General features: G+C 40.2%; 1 protein-coding gene across 4 annotated transcripts in view; it reads left to right on the forward strand.

Moving 5' to 3' along the window:
* SHANK2 (SH3 and multiple ankyrin repeat domains 2) overlaps positions 1 to 15,771 on the forward strand; it is a 339,902-nt gene that overhangs the window by 122,057 nt on the left and 202,074 nt on the right. For all 4 annotated transcript variants that reach the window (XM_061343497.1, XM_061343498.1, XM_061343499.1 and 1 more), the window contains one exon: positions 5,284 to 5,397. In XM_061343497.1, the coding sequence (XP_061199481.1) occupies positions 5,284 to 5,397 (114 nt within the window). The remainder of the gene's footprint in view (positions 1 to 5,283; positions 5,398 to 15,771) is intronic.

Consider the following 15,771-nt stretch of genomic DNA (forward strand, 5'->3'; position numbering starts at 1 on the left):
AGTGAGGAAGATTTGTTCCTTATGCTGTTTTTTTCTCTCTTTCACTTTCCCAAAGCTATTTGAGACATTCAAATGAAAGGAAAAAGACAATCTTTGTAGAGAGTTGTTGGCAAAGATATAAAGGGAAGAAACAAAAAATGCAGGGACAAATCTTGAACAGTTCTATTTCAGCTGAACCATATTTCCTCAGATTTAGAGAGTTGTGTGCAGACTGTTGTACATGTAGATTTTGACGTAGTGAGTGGTTGCTCTGTAAATAGTCACTGTCAGCTTCTCATCCCAAGATCCTTTTCCTGAACATTGTTTTTTGCACAGTTTCTTTCTTGAGAAAGTAGAGGTGATAAGAGATGAAAGCTGTTTTAACTCCGGATCTAGCCTGACGCAGATTGTGGTGAGAGTGGTTTGGGCTGGTGACCTGCACCTAAAGCCTGAAGCTAAAGCTGTTTCATCCTACCATCTATATGCTTGCAGTTTGGTGGCCATAGTGGCCATAGAGGCACAACCTGCTTCAAGATCAAGCTATGGAGCTTGGACTGTTAGGAGGGGGCAGACAATTAAATACTGAATTAGAGGTAGGTAAGGCTCTTTAGCTAAATTGAGAGAGTCACTTGGATTGCAGGAAGCTGAACTCCTTGAATCCACAACTGGGTATGACACTTCTGTTTTGGAGGCAAAACTGGAAGTTAAATGTATGTTTAACAACTAAGGAATATTTTCTGCCCATGTTGTTTCAGTAGTTTGATTTCTCTCTGGGGTTCCATAGCCTAGAATCATAGAATAGTTTGGGTTGGAAGGGGCCTTAAAACTTATCCAGTTCCAACCCCCTGCCATGTGCAGGGACACCTTCTGCTAGACCAGCTTGCACCAAGCCCCATTCATCCTGGCCTTGAACACTGCCAGGGATGGGGCAGCCACAGCTTCTTTGAGAAAAGATGGGAAAGAACTGCTGAATTTGCTGCCCCACTACAAGAAATACCTGTTGAATCTCGCTGCTTAGGTCAATTATACTAAATCATTAGCTGCAGATATACAAGGCTTCCCCTTCAGATTGTACATGGCCTGCACATGAGCATGTTCTCCATGGCAGCTGGGCACAGTCACTTGTTTGCATGCTGGAGGCCTGTGTGCGGTTGTCATCGGGGCGACAGACAGTGACTTCCTTTCCAATCCTGATCTCCAGTTATGTCAGTCTCTCTTGATTAAGTCTTTGAAAGCTGGAAGCGCTCTGCCCGTGAGGCAGAACAGACGGATCCTGTTCCTCATTAATCACAGGGAGGGAGGGATGTCTGTCAGGAGCAAACAGCAGTAAAGGAATCGAGTACAGCCTAAACTAAACCCACATGTGAAGAAAAATAGCTCCCTTTAAGAGCAAGCAAGATGAAGTTGTGACTTGTGCTCACCTTCATTTATGCCATGTGTGAAGTCTGAGTGTCACAAGGAGTTCAGAGATAGTGTGCCCCACCATTTGATGGAAAATATACCCTATTTCTTGGTAATGAAGGGAGCTGTAATGTGGAAGGATAAAACTGAAGTGTTGTTTTGATAAAAGTGATTTTCTGGTAGTATATTGAGTAATGAAGCTGTTTCAGGTATGTCATTAATATTCATTATAATACATACAGTGTCAATAAACTTATAGGAGCTGCAAGAGACAAAATATCCCATGATGGCTTGGCGCTGTATATAATTTTGTGGTGTTCTCTGGACTTTGGCAAAGCAGAACCTGGCTGATGTTAAGTATACTACTTCAAAGACATTAACATAGAAGATCATGATTGGCACCTGCCTTGATATTTTGTCCTGTTACTCATTATTTGGTATTTGTCCAATTTTGGTTTGCAGTTTGGTTCCTCTAAGTGAGCTCTTGTTCACTCTCTTGTTTTAAACTATATGTTGTTGTGAAAACACATCCCAGGACTCCTGATGTTACTAGAACCTTAATTTTACCCTTACACCATCAGGTTCTCTGTGTAATTTATGGTGTGTGTAGAGACTCCGGCCTGCTCTTGCCATAGCAACCACATCTTTTGTTTTTCCTAAAAGCAAAGGAAAAAAAAAATAAATGCTTGAAATGCTAAAGCTTGATTATTAATTTTGGGGCAGTTATCCTTTGATTTACCATTGTCATGTCCTTCAGAGGGGAAAATGTTGAGGAGAAAATCCCTTGCTGGTACCAAATCATCTATTACAATGTGCCTCTTAAGCACTGTTGTGAGAGGGAAAAGTCAGAAATTATGGCCTCATTCTAATAAAGCCTTCAGGGGGGACAAAAGAGAAATGATATTTTTTGATTTATCCTTCCAGTGCCCAGTTTCCACATTGGAATACACAAAGTGTTGCCAGTTTTTAGAGAGATGGAGATTATTACGGCTTTGGCTCCTGCTGCAGAATTTCTTGCTAATGACACCACTTGAGATGTGTTAAAAAGATGAGTTCAAGGTTTTTGGTAGTGTAGAACCCTTTAGATCTCAGCTTTGTGCCTTTTGAGGATCAGGCCATACGGGATTCTCCTCTGTCCCACCAGCAATTTGTCTCCATCTCTGCGCATGAGCCGCATCCCTGTCACCTCCTATTTACCTCTTGTGTCATCTTTGTGCCTTTGCGGTTCCAGCAGGCATTCCCTTCCTTTCTGGGCACCAACAAGGATGTTTTTACTTGATAGTAAACACAAAGATGCTGACACTTTGGTTGTGGATGTAATCTCTAGAGAGGCTTGAACCAGAATTGTGAAGGGTGTCTGAGGCAGCACCTCATTTCCTCTTCAGCCTGTTTTCCATAGGCATCATCTCTTCCAGCAGGACTATGCTTATTTTTGCTTTGCTCTTGCTATTAGTAATAGCTAATATTTAATGTAATAATGATCTAAAATGGGACTGGTTTTACTCTGTAGTAATCAATTTTCAACTTGCATTCACAGATAGATTTACAAAGGAAATTTCTTTTCCCATCTTGAGTGTCTTACCTGCCATACTCACATTACTTAATGGCTGTGAAATACCCAACTTCCTTCTTCCAGTGCTTGTTGGAGATGGAAATATCCGTGTAATTTGGAACATCACAATAGCAAATCTGACAGATTAATAGAACCTGGAATTAGGGATATCTTTCTCCTTCTCTGAAGTAGTTCTTGTTTTCCCTCTCTTGCCAGCTTGTGGAGTGAAATCAGGACTGGGATTCAGCGCTGCAAACTCTCCTCAGAAAACCCCAATTAGTTGCAGTAGGAATTTTTCACTGTCTGACATCTTGCGATTTCTCTTGGCTGGAATCCTACACTCACTTGTGTGAGTTGAAGTGAAATCAATATACAGTAGGATCCTACAGTAATTAGCCTATCCATAGATATTATTAATTAAATGTTCATACTTCCTTATATATAAGAAATACATTCTGTTCTGTGGACAGGGGTTACATTGTGAGAAGCATATTGGAAGCTGATGAATACCCAGAATATATTGGATGAATGATCAGGCTTCTGGTTCATGTAACATTGAATTGTCACATTGACATTGTGTGTTGATGTGCCCAGGTTTGAGATGTTTTCAAGAACATCTGGAATTGATCAATGTGTTTCTCATGAATTATGCCCCATATTTATATGTATTCATATCTTCATTTATATGATGTTTCTTTTAGTGATACAATGAAGGCACAGATCTGGTATCTTCATTTTTGCTTGCATTTCGGTTTAGAGATGAAGTGGTGTCTGCTTATGTTGACAGTATCAATAGGTGTGAGGTAACTGAAAGAAGAAGCTTACCAAGATGTTTTTACTCAGTTTCAGTGGCACTGCACAGTTGTTGGTGTCTTCCAAGGTCCTCCTCTATTACCCAAGAACTACCTGGGTAGGCATCAGGTTCCTCATGTATGTCAGCAGGGGCTTGATAAACTGTGCATTTGGGACCCATCCAGGTGCAGGATTTTGCCTGACTGGATCTGTTTCCTGGAGCCTAATGTGTACTTCTCATTTACAGGGATGTGTAAATATGCAGCTCATGAAATCTATATCTCTGAATTTACTACTTTAAAAGACTCAAAATTGACACATTGCAAAACATTTTTCTGTCAAATATCTGTGTTAAGAGATCTCCCTGCTTTGTAAGCAATACCACAAATAGCTTAGAATTGCAGTAGGTAAAACATTCGATTTGAAGTGCTGTTTTATAGATCCTGGTGTGTCAAACTAAACTTCTTACAACCTCTCAGGTATTACCAAGATTTCTTTCCCCCCTCTCCATCATTGATTTCATTTTCATCTTATCCTACAGTCGTGCAAATTGAGTTCAAGTGCAGTGCCACTGAGTCACAGCAATTGCACTGACACACAGAGTTCAATTGCAGTCAGGGGTCAGGGACTAAAATGATGCAAATGTCAGCAGAGAGATGTGCTTGGGCTGCTTAGCCTGGATTTTCAGCAGGGGCAGTTACTTTGGGTAGCACCGAGCTGATGGAGCTGTGCTGTGACAACTTCCATGGGCTTATTTATTAGACATTAAGAAGGAGTTCTTCCCTGTGAGGGCGCTGAGGACCTGGCACAGGTTGCCCAGAGAAGCTGGCAGTGTTCAAGGCCAGGTTGGATGGGGCTTGGAGCAACCTGCTCTAGTGGAAGGTGTCCCTGCCTGTGGCAGGGGTTGGAACTGGATGAGCTTTAAGGTCCTTTCCAACCCAGACCAGTCTGGGATTCTGCTGTCACTCTCTTCTACGAAGGAAAAATCATTGAAGCGTTTTAAAACCTCTATGTTGTGTGTCACACTGATGGGATATTGAAGTGTTTGCTGGGTACTCAGACCATTAAATGGTATTAATCAACCTACATTGCAAATCTCTGGAGCTACCTACTAAATAAAATAGTATGTTTCTTTAGGAAGTAGAAAACATATGGTGTACCAAAATATGGATCATGAACCTCCAATTTCAGTGAGGGTTCAGTATTACAATGGGTTCAGCACTTCAGGCACGACAACTATTTTTGGTCATAGTATGACCCTGCATTTATCCTTAATAAAAGCAGCAATGAGAAAACTGAAGATGGAAAGAATCATGTGAAGGCCATTAAACTTGTGACAGAATAAATACAGGAAGAGGTTCCAAAGGCTGATCAGAGAAGGTATCATTTAAAGGTTACTCTGTGCCCATTTTTGGGGTACCAGCATTTGAGTTACTGCACAATGTTTGCCTTTACAATGTGATACTCAGTTATTACTGAATGTGCTGTGTAACTAATCTTGCTATTTAAGTGAGAAGAGAAAAAAAGTCTGATTTCTGCCTGTGTCTGTCTCTCTTTAGTTTTAAGCATTGGAGAAGGTGGATTCTGGGAAGGCAGCACCCGGGGACATATTGGATGGTTTCCTGCAGAATGCGTTGAAGAAGTTCAGTGTAAACCAAATGAAAGCAAACCAGGTAATCAGATCAAGTTCCTGTTGAGTCCTAACAATGACAAATGCAAGGTCCAAGCAGAGAGGTAGCCTGGGCAGCAGTGTGTTATACAGCAGTGGAGAATTAAATAAAGCTGAGCTGCTGAATTAAAGAATAGAGAGAGATTTATTGATCAGATTTTACTGGATGCTTTATCAGCAAACAGTCTTTCTCATGAGGGACTGTGTTGTGAAGTACTGCAAAAGTTTTTACACAGAACTTCATGCAGACATTTTGTAAAGCATTATGCTGCCTTTCATTTCATTACAGTGTGGGATAATGGCCAATTAGACAATTAAATAATGGAAGAAGATCTGGTCAGTCATCTCCCAATCTGAGGTAGTCCTACAATATACTTAGCTTTTGTTCACAGCAGTGAAGTTACCTCTGTTGACCTTTTACTAGTTTTTAGAGGAGGCATCCATTAGTGGGATGTCTCATATATGTCCTTATTGGTGGCAAAGGAAACAGAATCCCCTTTACCATACACTTGTCTTGCCATGAGAAAGTAAAATATACATGATTTTAAGCAAGGAGTCTTTACAGTTCTGGTTTAATAAAAGAAAAAGAAATGTACATTAAAGCGTAAGAATTACCTACCAGCTAGTATCTTCTCTGCTTTTAATATATGAAGACATACTCTCTAATTAAAAGCTCATTATAAGTGAGCTCTGAGAATATAATTCATGTTTTCCAGGAGTGTATTCAGTTTTAAATTCACTATTTATGTGCTTTGGATATCTGATGTATTGATTAAGGACTTTGGGCATTGCACAAACAATACACTAAAATTTATGCCTTGTGTCATTCATTCACAAATGTTACTCTTTTATGTATGCCGTTATGAACTGCACAGGTTTACTTACCTTCTTTCATATATACTCACTGCATAAAATGATAGAATGGGATAGGATGCACTGGGCAAGATAATACTTCCAGAGTAATAAGGATTTGGAAATATTTGTAATATTTGATGAGTATTTTCATTTTGTTGGTTGTAATGAAAGCTGAGTTTAAGGGATGAGCAGAAGAGGAGGTAAGAATTTCGCTTTGGTAAGACAAAAACATGTGTAAGGGAATGAGGCATCAGGGACATGGCTCTAGGTAACTAAACACTGTGATAAGGTCATACATCCTATTCTATTTCCCTTCCTAAAGAATGAAAGAGAAGGAGGCAAAACCAGATCCAGTATTTGGAGAGAATGGTTTTAGTCTCTGAGGACAGACAGAATAGGTTGTGCAGGGCTTAAGAACAAATCAGAATGTAAAGATGGAGGAGTATTAAACCAGAAGACTGAGGTTTGAATAGGCAAATCTAGGAGCAGTGCAGTTCTCAAATGCTAGATGTAAAAAGAGGGTAACAAGTTGCATTTCCAGTGTGATTTCATTTGTTGGAAACTTAATGGAAGATGAATAAATGCATCTGTGTGGAACATGAGTGGGTGAAGAGCCACGTGTGAACTGTTCTGAAGATCCTTGAATGAAGCCTTGATTGAAAGGCTTCAGAAAGGTGTATTCTAGATAAGAAACTCATCACAACCACCTTTCTTGAGCCTATCACAGCAACTCGGCATTACGTTTGAGCTGTGCATTTGCCTCCAAATCTGAAGAAAATACTGGGAAGGGGCATGAGGTGAAGTTATAAGGTACAGGAGGAGGGAGTTTTGCATCTGTAGTGGTTTTAAAGAGAAGGTAACCAAAGTTCTGTCACAAATCCTTAAAGATCTTTTCAGCAAATACTGTAGGAAGTGGATTCAGTGGATGGCGTGATGGCACGATTGCTTGTATATATGTCAGGATTGGGTCTGAGCAAAAATTTCTTTGGTCATTCAAAGGAAAATGAAGAAAATAATTGGCAAAGAATAGTAAAAAGGATTTCCCAAATGGAGGTGTTAAAAGGGTATGAACAGAAATATCTTACAAAAATTCTGTCAGGAAGTCATGCAAACTTAGCACCATGTGTCTGGCAAAACACCAGAGCATTTACTGCAATCTGTACCTATTGCATACTGTTGTCTTTCTCATTGTTTTTCCTATTTGCTTACAGTACAGTGTGAATAATAATGTTAAGTAGCTTAAGGCTTTAATAGTACCATTCTTCTACTTTATATAAGACGAAAATATAATCAAATAAGAACAAAATGGGCACATTTTCTACACCTTTGAACTTAACGCACTCACATGTTTTGCTGGGCTATCCTGAAAAATGCCCTGCACCCAGAAGGCACAAACAAGGTACAGTGCTTTTCTGTGTAAGGCAGCAGAGGTTGGAGCTGTATGAAAGATATGAAATCAAGAGAATGTGCCTTATTATGATTGAAATACGGTATGGACTGAAAGCAGCTGGTCGCTGAGTTCTCTATGCAGTTTCACTTCATTCCCTTTCCATAGGGAACAATGGCAATGAAAGAGAAGAGCTTTCTAAGCAAAACCCAGCCCGTACTCCCTCCGAGTACAAAATGCAGAAGTAATTTAGAAAAATGTGTTAAGCATGGTGAAATGATTAGAAATTAAATTAGGTCTTCTGGGATGGCTGAAAGAACATCAGCTGAGAAACATCCCAAACTGGTGCTGCAGCAGGAATTTGCATCCTGGACTTTGCAAAGCAGCAGAACTTCTTATGGTAATGATTTAGAAAGCGGATCATTTTAATGTGTAGGAAATGAATCTGAAACTCAGCCTTTTTCAGACCAGCACCAAAGTAACTGTTCTTTCCTCTAAATGAGGTTTAGGAACATTTCTTCAAAGAGCTTCCCTTTGCTATGAAGTTTGAATAATGGTGTTTAATAGCAGCTTGTCATTTGCACGCCATGAATGAAAGAAAGGAATAGTTCTTGGAAAAAAACAAACCACAATTAAACACTGTGTGCCCAGTAAAACTGGCAGGCAGGTGTTTCATGTCATGCTGATGTATAATCTCACTTCTAAAACAAGTTCCAGTTCCAGGGAACTTCACTGCCATCCCAACTGTTCCCTGGAAGCAGGCAGTGCAGAACAGCACCTGGTCCCTGTGATCTCCACAAAGATGTCATGCTAGCTTGGCAAGGTCTCTTTTCCTCCAGAAAATCATGTTGACTGGCATTAATTCTTTATCCCTTCTTTAATCCTTCCATAATTGAGACTTGTAGGAATGATTCCATTATTTTGCCAGGATAGATGCCAGGCTTATTGGCTTTTAATTATCCAGGTTGTCTCATTTGCCCTTTCATAGCACAGGCCTTTCAGTCTTAAGAAGTTGCCTTGACATTTTGAGATCTAGTGAACAAAGAACACCAAAGGAAATCATTATCAGTGGTCTGCTGAGTTCTTGTGCCTGCTTTGAAAGAACGCTTAAGACACAAAACCTTCTGCCACCTCCTTCTAAAAGAAGTGCAGCCTTAGGAGCCAGTATTTAACATTCTCCAATGTTATGCTTAGAGTGCAGGTATTCCTTCAGGAGAGATTGATACAACATCTTGCTTTATCCCTGTACAAACACAGAATACAAGTGTTACATATTTCTTCTTTCCGCATTGACACTTTTCCTATGTTATTTAGTGAGGAACCAGTTCATTAATTAAGTTTCCTTTGTATTCCTAAATATACAACACTATTTTTGCCAAAATGTTCTGTTAGAAGAAAGTTCTGTGCAGGAGAAGCTTCATTTGTATAAAATCCAAGTTAACTGAAATCTGTGCAGATATGAAGCACTACCTTGGGTTAATAGATATAGGATTTATTAGCTAGGTGCTGTTGTTGCTGCACAGAATCATGGGTTGTCTTGCATTGCTGGCAGCAGTAGTTTGCACACACTAAGAATACAGTGTGTGGCATAGCTTTGTTTCATTTTTCTGCCTATAAAAAGAACCAAGGCTTTTCATTTGACCTGCTTATTCCCTCCTCAAAATTCATTCTCCTTCTTAAAATACTAACAATTCCTACCTAATACCTGCCAATAGGAAATGAAGTACAGAAGAATCTGTTGTCCATAAAATCAGCTGCCCCACCAATGGAAGACACAGTTTCATTCTTCTGCTTAAGTTAGGTATTTCCATTTGCTTTTCTTCCATCATTGGGTCTTACTCTGATTTGAGAGATTTACTTCAAAAATGCTATTAGACTTGTGATTTTATACTCCGTGTCCTTCAGAATCCATATTATCTGATTGCCCATAACTGAGGTGCAGTATTTGCTTTCAGGCTGGAAGTTATCTTTAATTACACTGTCTTCACCATTTACTATTCCTTCCTCCCTCATGTGCCTGAAGAACTCTTAGATTTTACAAATGATACTGAAACAAAGGCAGATTTAGTAATCCCTGCTGTCTTGCACCTCTTGGCCTCCTCAGTGCACCTTTATCCGGGTTCCATGCTCATCCTTAACACCATCTTTGGGGTGACTTTTCATTCAGTAGCATCCTCCATGCATTTTTCTATCCTGCTTCCTTGGCGTACGCCTTGCTAATAGTTGTAGTTTCTATTTGAGTCCTGAGAGTTTATTTCAGACTAGATCTAATCGGGGGCATGTGTCTTGAACCACCATTTGCAGTTGTTCAAGAGCTCATTTTTCCATAAAAGAATCCCCTTTCCAGATTCAGGTCTGTTCTGTCCTGTGAGCTGCAGCAGAGGGGGCAGCACTTACCAATACATTACCAATGCTAATGTAGGTGCGCCCATGCTGACCCCTAGTGTCCCTGATGCTCTGAGCAGACACTGTCTGGCGTCTAAACTGGGGGTTCTCTTTCTGAATGTCTGTACTGAAACGTTTGGTGTAGCTTATTCTTGAGGTTCCAGCACCTTGAAAACATCATGACAGATTATCCAACAATAATATAGTTCCCTTGCCCATTTCTTTTTGTGTATATAATCATACACAAATGCCATAAGCAAAAATTGCAGCATTTCTTATCCAACATTCCCTCTAGATTTCAGAAATCGCCAAACAAGTCAAAGTTGTGCTAATAAAATGCATACTTTGCTACCCAGACTGCTATTTCTGAGGCATAGAATGATCTTTTTGTCCACGTTTTTAGTTTTTAACACCTTGTGAAGTCAATAAAACCAGATTTGTGCCTCATTTCCCCCATCCCTTTTTGTAACTAGCACAACAGTCTAGTCAGCCAGGCTGCTAGAAAACTAAGCTGCGTTCTTTCAAAAAGGGAAGTTGCCTTTGCTGTGCATGGAGGAGCCAACATCTGTATGAATAGCTGTTCCGTCCTCTGTGGACATAGGGCTTGGCACACACTATATCTGAAAGGTTTCTTCCCCTTCTCGGCCACATCAAGGTTGCTTTCTCCATGCTGCCTTTTGCAAGAGTCAGCAACATTTTTTTGTCCACCAAAATATACCTGGGTACTGTTTGAAAAAATAATAGTTGGTATAAGAGGATGTTGGGGAAGGGACCCACTAGCACTGCAGCGCGTAAGCTGCAGCCTTCACCATGTCCTGTATGGACGTATATAGGCTGCCCAGAGTGCTAAAACACTGTATTTCCCTAGCTTCTGCTCTTGGGTAGCTTATAGTTAATTTCAAGCACATCCTGTTTAACCTCGCATGGGAAGGTGGGTGCTATGAAATGAAATTCTGGCATTCTTTTTAATAGCTTTTTAAGCAGTGGTGGAATCACCATCCCTACAAAGTGTGTAGACAAAGCCAGTCTTTTCAACCAGTGACATGGTTTAATGGTGGACTTAGCGGTCCTGGGGTAAAGGTTGGACTTGATGATCTTAAAGGTCTTTTCCAGTCTGGTTGATTCTGTGTTTCTATCTCTGGGTAGTGACATGGTAGGTATATTGCAAAGCAGTGTCATTACTGGCTGTACTCCACAGAAATTCAGTCTCTGTATGTGTGGGCACCCCATTGCATCCCAGCGTAGAACAGAAAGGCCTGTAAGTCTCCAGCCCCAAATCATCAAGCCCAGAGGATTTGGTGGAACTTGTGTTCACACATACGGGTTTCTTTCCTGAATAGAAAAGGGAAAAATGTGTACCCATCTTCAACCTGACATGCCAGCAGAGCACAGCTTGTGTGTACACCCAAAGGACCCCAATGGGAGTAGACCTGGCCCTCAGCCAGCTACAATAGAGCATTTGGATACAACCATCACCCTTCTCCTTCCTGTAAGTTCAGGGTCACCTGGTTTTGGCAGTCAGAGGCTACATTTGCACAGATAAATAGTTTAAGATGTGTTTAAAGTCTCTGATGAGACTTTGTTCAGTTTTCATCCAGGTAGTAGATCCTAAGCTCTTGTAAAAGTGCAATTTGTGAGTCGTAGCTGTGGTCCTTCTAGAAGAAGGGCAGGAGTCTTGTTTTACCAGATCTGCCGTTTGGACATAATAGCCAGAACATAATCAGCTGTAAAAGCACTCCCTAATCACACGTAATTGTTCATGTAATGGTCAGCACTGGAAGAAAAAAGAACAAAAAGCAAAAATCTTTTCATCCAGCCTTTCCCCTTAATTACCTTTTAGCGGTGATCCAGAGTAGAAAAATCCTTTTTAAACAACTTCTTCTTTTGGTCACATTGGTTCTGGCTGATGGGAATGGAAAAACATTGTAGAGATTATTAGAAAACTCCTATAAACTAAATAACTTTGAAAACCACTGGCAGGAAGAGGGTTTCAATGAGACAGAAGAGCCTGCACATAAGAGATGCTGTCTGACCAGATAAGCACCTTGTAAATGCTCCTTCCACATGATTTCACCTTGAATAGAAGGTACCTGTGTGTCTGTGACAGAATTACAGTGCAACTTGAAGTGCTTGGCATGAACAGCAGCAGTTTAGGACAGAACATTGCTTCAGCTGGAAGGCCTAAAAGAGGGAAAGTACAAAAGCGATTTAAATATATAAGAAGGGAGAGGCACATTTTTGTTAGGAAAGTTTATCCATGCCTGTTTGAGGAACACTGCCCAGCTCTCAACCCCCCATACCCAGAGCTCCAACTGACAGGTCAGACAGTATATCCCCCTGCCTTGGAGGATACTGCCCAAAATGATGACCTTGGAAATAACTGTTTTCTGCCTTGCTTCTGTGTTTAGCATAATGAACATAGCTCACATGATTCTGAAAAGTTCCATCCTTTCAGAAGTGATGTTCTGCCACAAAATATGTTCCCCATATACAAATTTGTAGTTAAAAAACGTGACTAAGTGACAAAGCCCAGCACAGTGATCATTCACAAAGATGATCTTAAGGTCCTTGATGATCTTAAGGTCCTTTCCAACCCTAACTATTCTATGATTCTATACCGTGTTCTGTTGTATGGCTTAGAAGGATCAGGAATATGCTATGTAGCATGTTTTGCATTCCCCTCCATCAATCAGTGGGAAAAGTACTTTATACTGCAGAAAGAAAGTCAATGCAAAGAATGAGATGTGAGGTGCTGGCAAGCCAGTCCACAAACCCAGCTGACATAGGAGCTTGGTGCAGTAATATTCAACTAGTCCTGACAGCTCTCTGTAGCTGAGGATGTAAATCAACTCCACTTTTTGTCTCAAGTAATGGCAATTTAAAGAATAAACCTCAGCAAATTCCTGCACTTCAGCTTTGCTGAGCAAAGCCTTTGTGTTCTCAGAAATGATAAACAGCAGTTTGGGAAAAGACTCCTAAGTGAATTATCACTCAATAATAATGGTAATTTGGAAGCAGAGGTACCTTTGGAGCGGGTTTTGTCTGCAATCTGGCCGTGGGATGGAGTCATCTGCTTCACACACAACCCGGTGACGTGTGTGTTCTCTCTGACCAAGGGTGCCTTGAAAGACCTTGCAGCCTTTCAGCTTTGGTATTCTGACCAAGATGCAATGGAGGTTTCTTACTATGATAGTAGTATTTGTAAGAAATCCTGTGGAAGACTGAGTCTATACCAACTCATTTCATTGATCAACTCTCTCTCAAATGACAGTGGTTTTCCTTTGCTAATGGTACAAGTTTAGTTTCAAGAAGAGTAAAATAAAGTATCCCATGATAATAACTTCAAAATGTATCCAGAAAAACATTAACAAATTATTCCAGAGAAAGAAAATCCAAGCCTAGGTGTGGAGGTTGTACAGAGTATAAGTCTGTCTGCATCGTCATCTCTGAATAGTAACTTAATTCATAATATTTTACTCTCTCGGCTCCTCGGCTGATGTGCATTTCATCCCTTTCACTCTAATTTTCATGCTTGCTAAGAGCCACGTAGGAATAACTCTGATCAGCTGAAAAGGACCAACACAATTCTCTAAAGCATTGAAATAGGCTAAAAATGAATTGCACAGCAATATAAAAGTAAACTTACATGTTAGGCAACTCAACATTTCAAATGCATCCGGGATTGCTGATGTGTGAAATCAGACATGCAAGTGTGGAGCTTTTCCCTTTCTGATTTGTTCTGCATTTTTTTCCTCAGAAATATGTCTGTCAAACCATACAGCATAAAAAAGTGCAGACTCTAAGGAGTGTCTCAAGGAGAATGGAGTGACCATTATAATGTCTGTCTTTTACTTCCAGCAATGTGTTCACCTTTCCCTTCCAAATCACAGTCCCAGCCAATTCAAGCCTGAGAGCATATATAGATACCAAAAATGTCTAATGTTACAAATTACTTTAGAAGTGCAAAAAAGAAAGAGGTATAAAGTGAATGAATTATAAAGTGATACAGCCTCCTGAGGGATTTAAGCCCAATTATTGGTTTAAGACAGAACAACTCAGCCTGTGGGAGAATTCGAGCCACGCTGTTCTGCATGTGCTAACAGTCTAGAAATAATACTGAATTCCTGGTTGTCATGTGATGCTCCCCATACAGTGTGGGTTTATTTCAAACCATCAAAGTCTAGGGTCAAATTATTGGAGTTTTAACCAATTTGCCCTATCTCAATAATTCTTAATAGTCAAAAATCCTTTGCTTTCACCTTCTGGAATTTTGGAGCGTTTCAAATTTCATTAAGAATATGTATTTTGATAGTAACATCTTTTCCCTGTACTAATGGTTCTTTATTAGATGCTACTTAGTCTCTTATGATCCTGTGATTGAATGTGCTTGATGTTTGCTCTTGCTATAAATATATTAGATTATAGCAGCAATAGGTTTTAGCTGTTACTTTTATTTTACATGAATTTTTTCCTGGCATTCTCTTTAGTCAGGATTCACTGATGCACCTGGGCAAATATTCTTTGTGTCAGAATATAACTTCTGTTAAAATCATCCTGGCTATCTATCAGCATTAAAGAAAGTGCCATATTTCATTGAACTCACCTCATTTAGCATGACCTAACACTTTTAAAAGCCATTTACTTAAAATGGCTGACACAAAGCGGGGCAGGTCTCAGCAATATGCATATGCTGAAAGTGTTGATAAGTCATCTTTTCCTTCTCTAATCTCCCAAATGACACATTTGGGTTTTTTCCCTTCTTATTTTTAATGGTTCAGATAAAAAGGCTTGACAACAGAGCTTGAAACCCCTTTGAAACACTCCCCAGTTATTTGAGATAAAATTCACATTAATTTAAGGAAAATGATAGGGTATGTACTTACAGTAATGGCAGTGCTGAAGGTGATCAGGAAAATGATACCTAAGTAGCAGCAGCTGTTAGTTAATCCATATTCTGGTCATAAATTAGGTCATTGCTTTTTGCTTCCATACCTGCCTGCAACAAAAGAGAATTGAAATGGGCCTTTTCCAGCTTCCTAAAAGATGAGCCAAGGCCTGATGGTGAGAAAATGGCTTGATAATACACTGCTTGATGACAGTAACTGGTCATAGTAAAAGCAACGTAAAAACAAGGATGTTATTTTGATTCATTAAAAACCCCAGTCAGTTACTACATTACATACCCCTTGCTGATTGCAGCATGAGCCATGTAAGTGGCATATTTCCTTTGCTGGAGAGCTCTGCTGATTTTGGTATTGGATCAGTATGAAAGGGAAGCTCTGGAGCCTCACCTTGCTTTCTGGACTGTTAATGCAGACTAGTGAGGTAAGGGGTTTAAAGTGTAATTTCCTCAAATGCAGATCATTTTCTCTCCAGCATTTCATCTTGGCTCAATAAGCTCGAGGTAGGAAGCCCCAGAGCTCATGAGCATCTCAGGCAGCCTTCAGCAAGGTCACAAGGAGTTGTTTTCTGTTAGAGGCCTCACACACTCTTTTCTCCCTCCGATGCTGTTTGTTGCTTTCTGTCTCCAGATGTCTTGTTCTTGGGTATCTGCCACTGTTTTGTGCCTGCTGCGGGTGGGAGCACAGTCAGATGGGACTGGTCAGCATGGTTGCAGCAGATCTTCTGAGCAGTGGGTTTAAATGTTATGCCTCCAGTAACTTTGAAACTCGCTGTGCCAGGGCTGTGCTTACTCAGCCTTGCAATATCCAGAGTGTGTTTATTTAGCTAAGTGGTAGAGCATCACATCAA

Source organism: Neopsephotus bourkii, unplaced genomic scaffold, assembly GCF_033783945.1.
Source record: "Neopsephotus bourkii isolate Nb327-2 ecotype Australia unplaced genomic scaffold, CSIRO-AGI_Nbou_v1 NB_1825, whole genome shotgun sequence".
NCBI lineage: Eukaryota > Metazoa > Chordata > Aves > Psittaciformes > Psittacidae > Neopsephotus > Neopsephotus bourkii.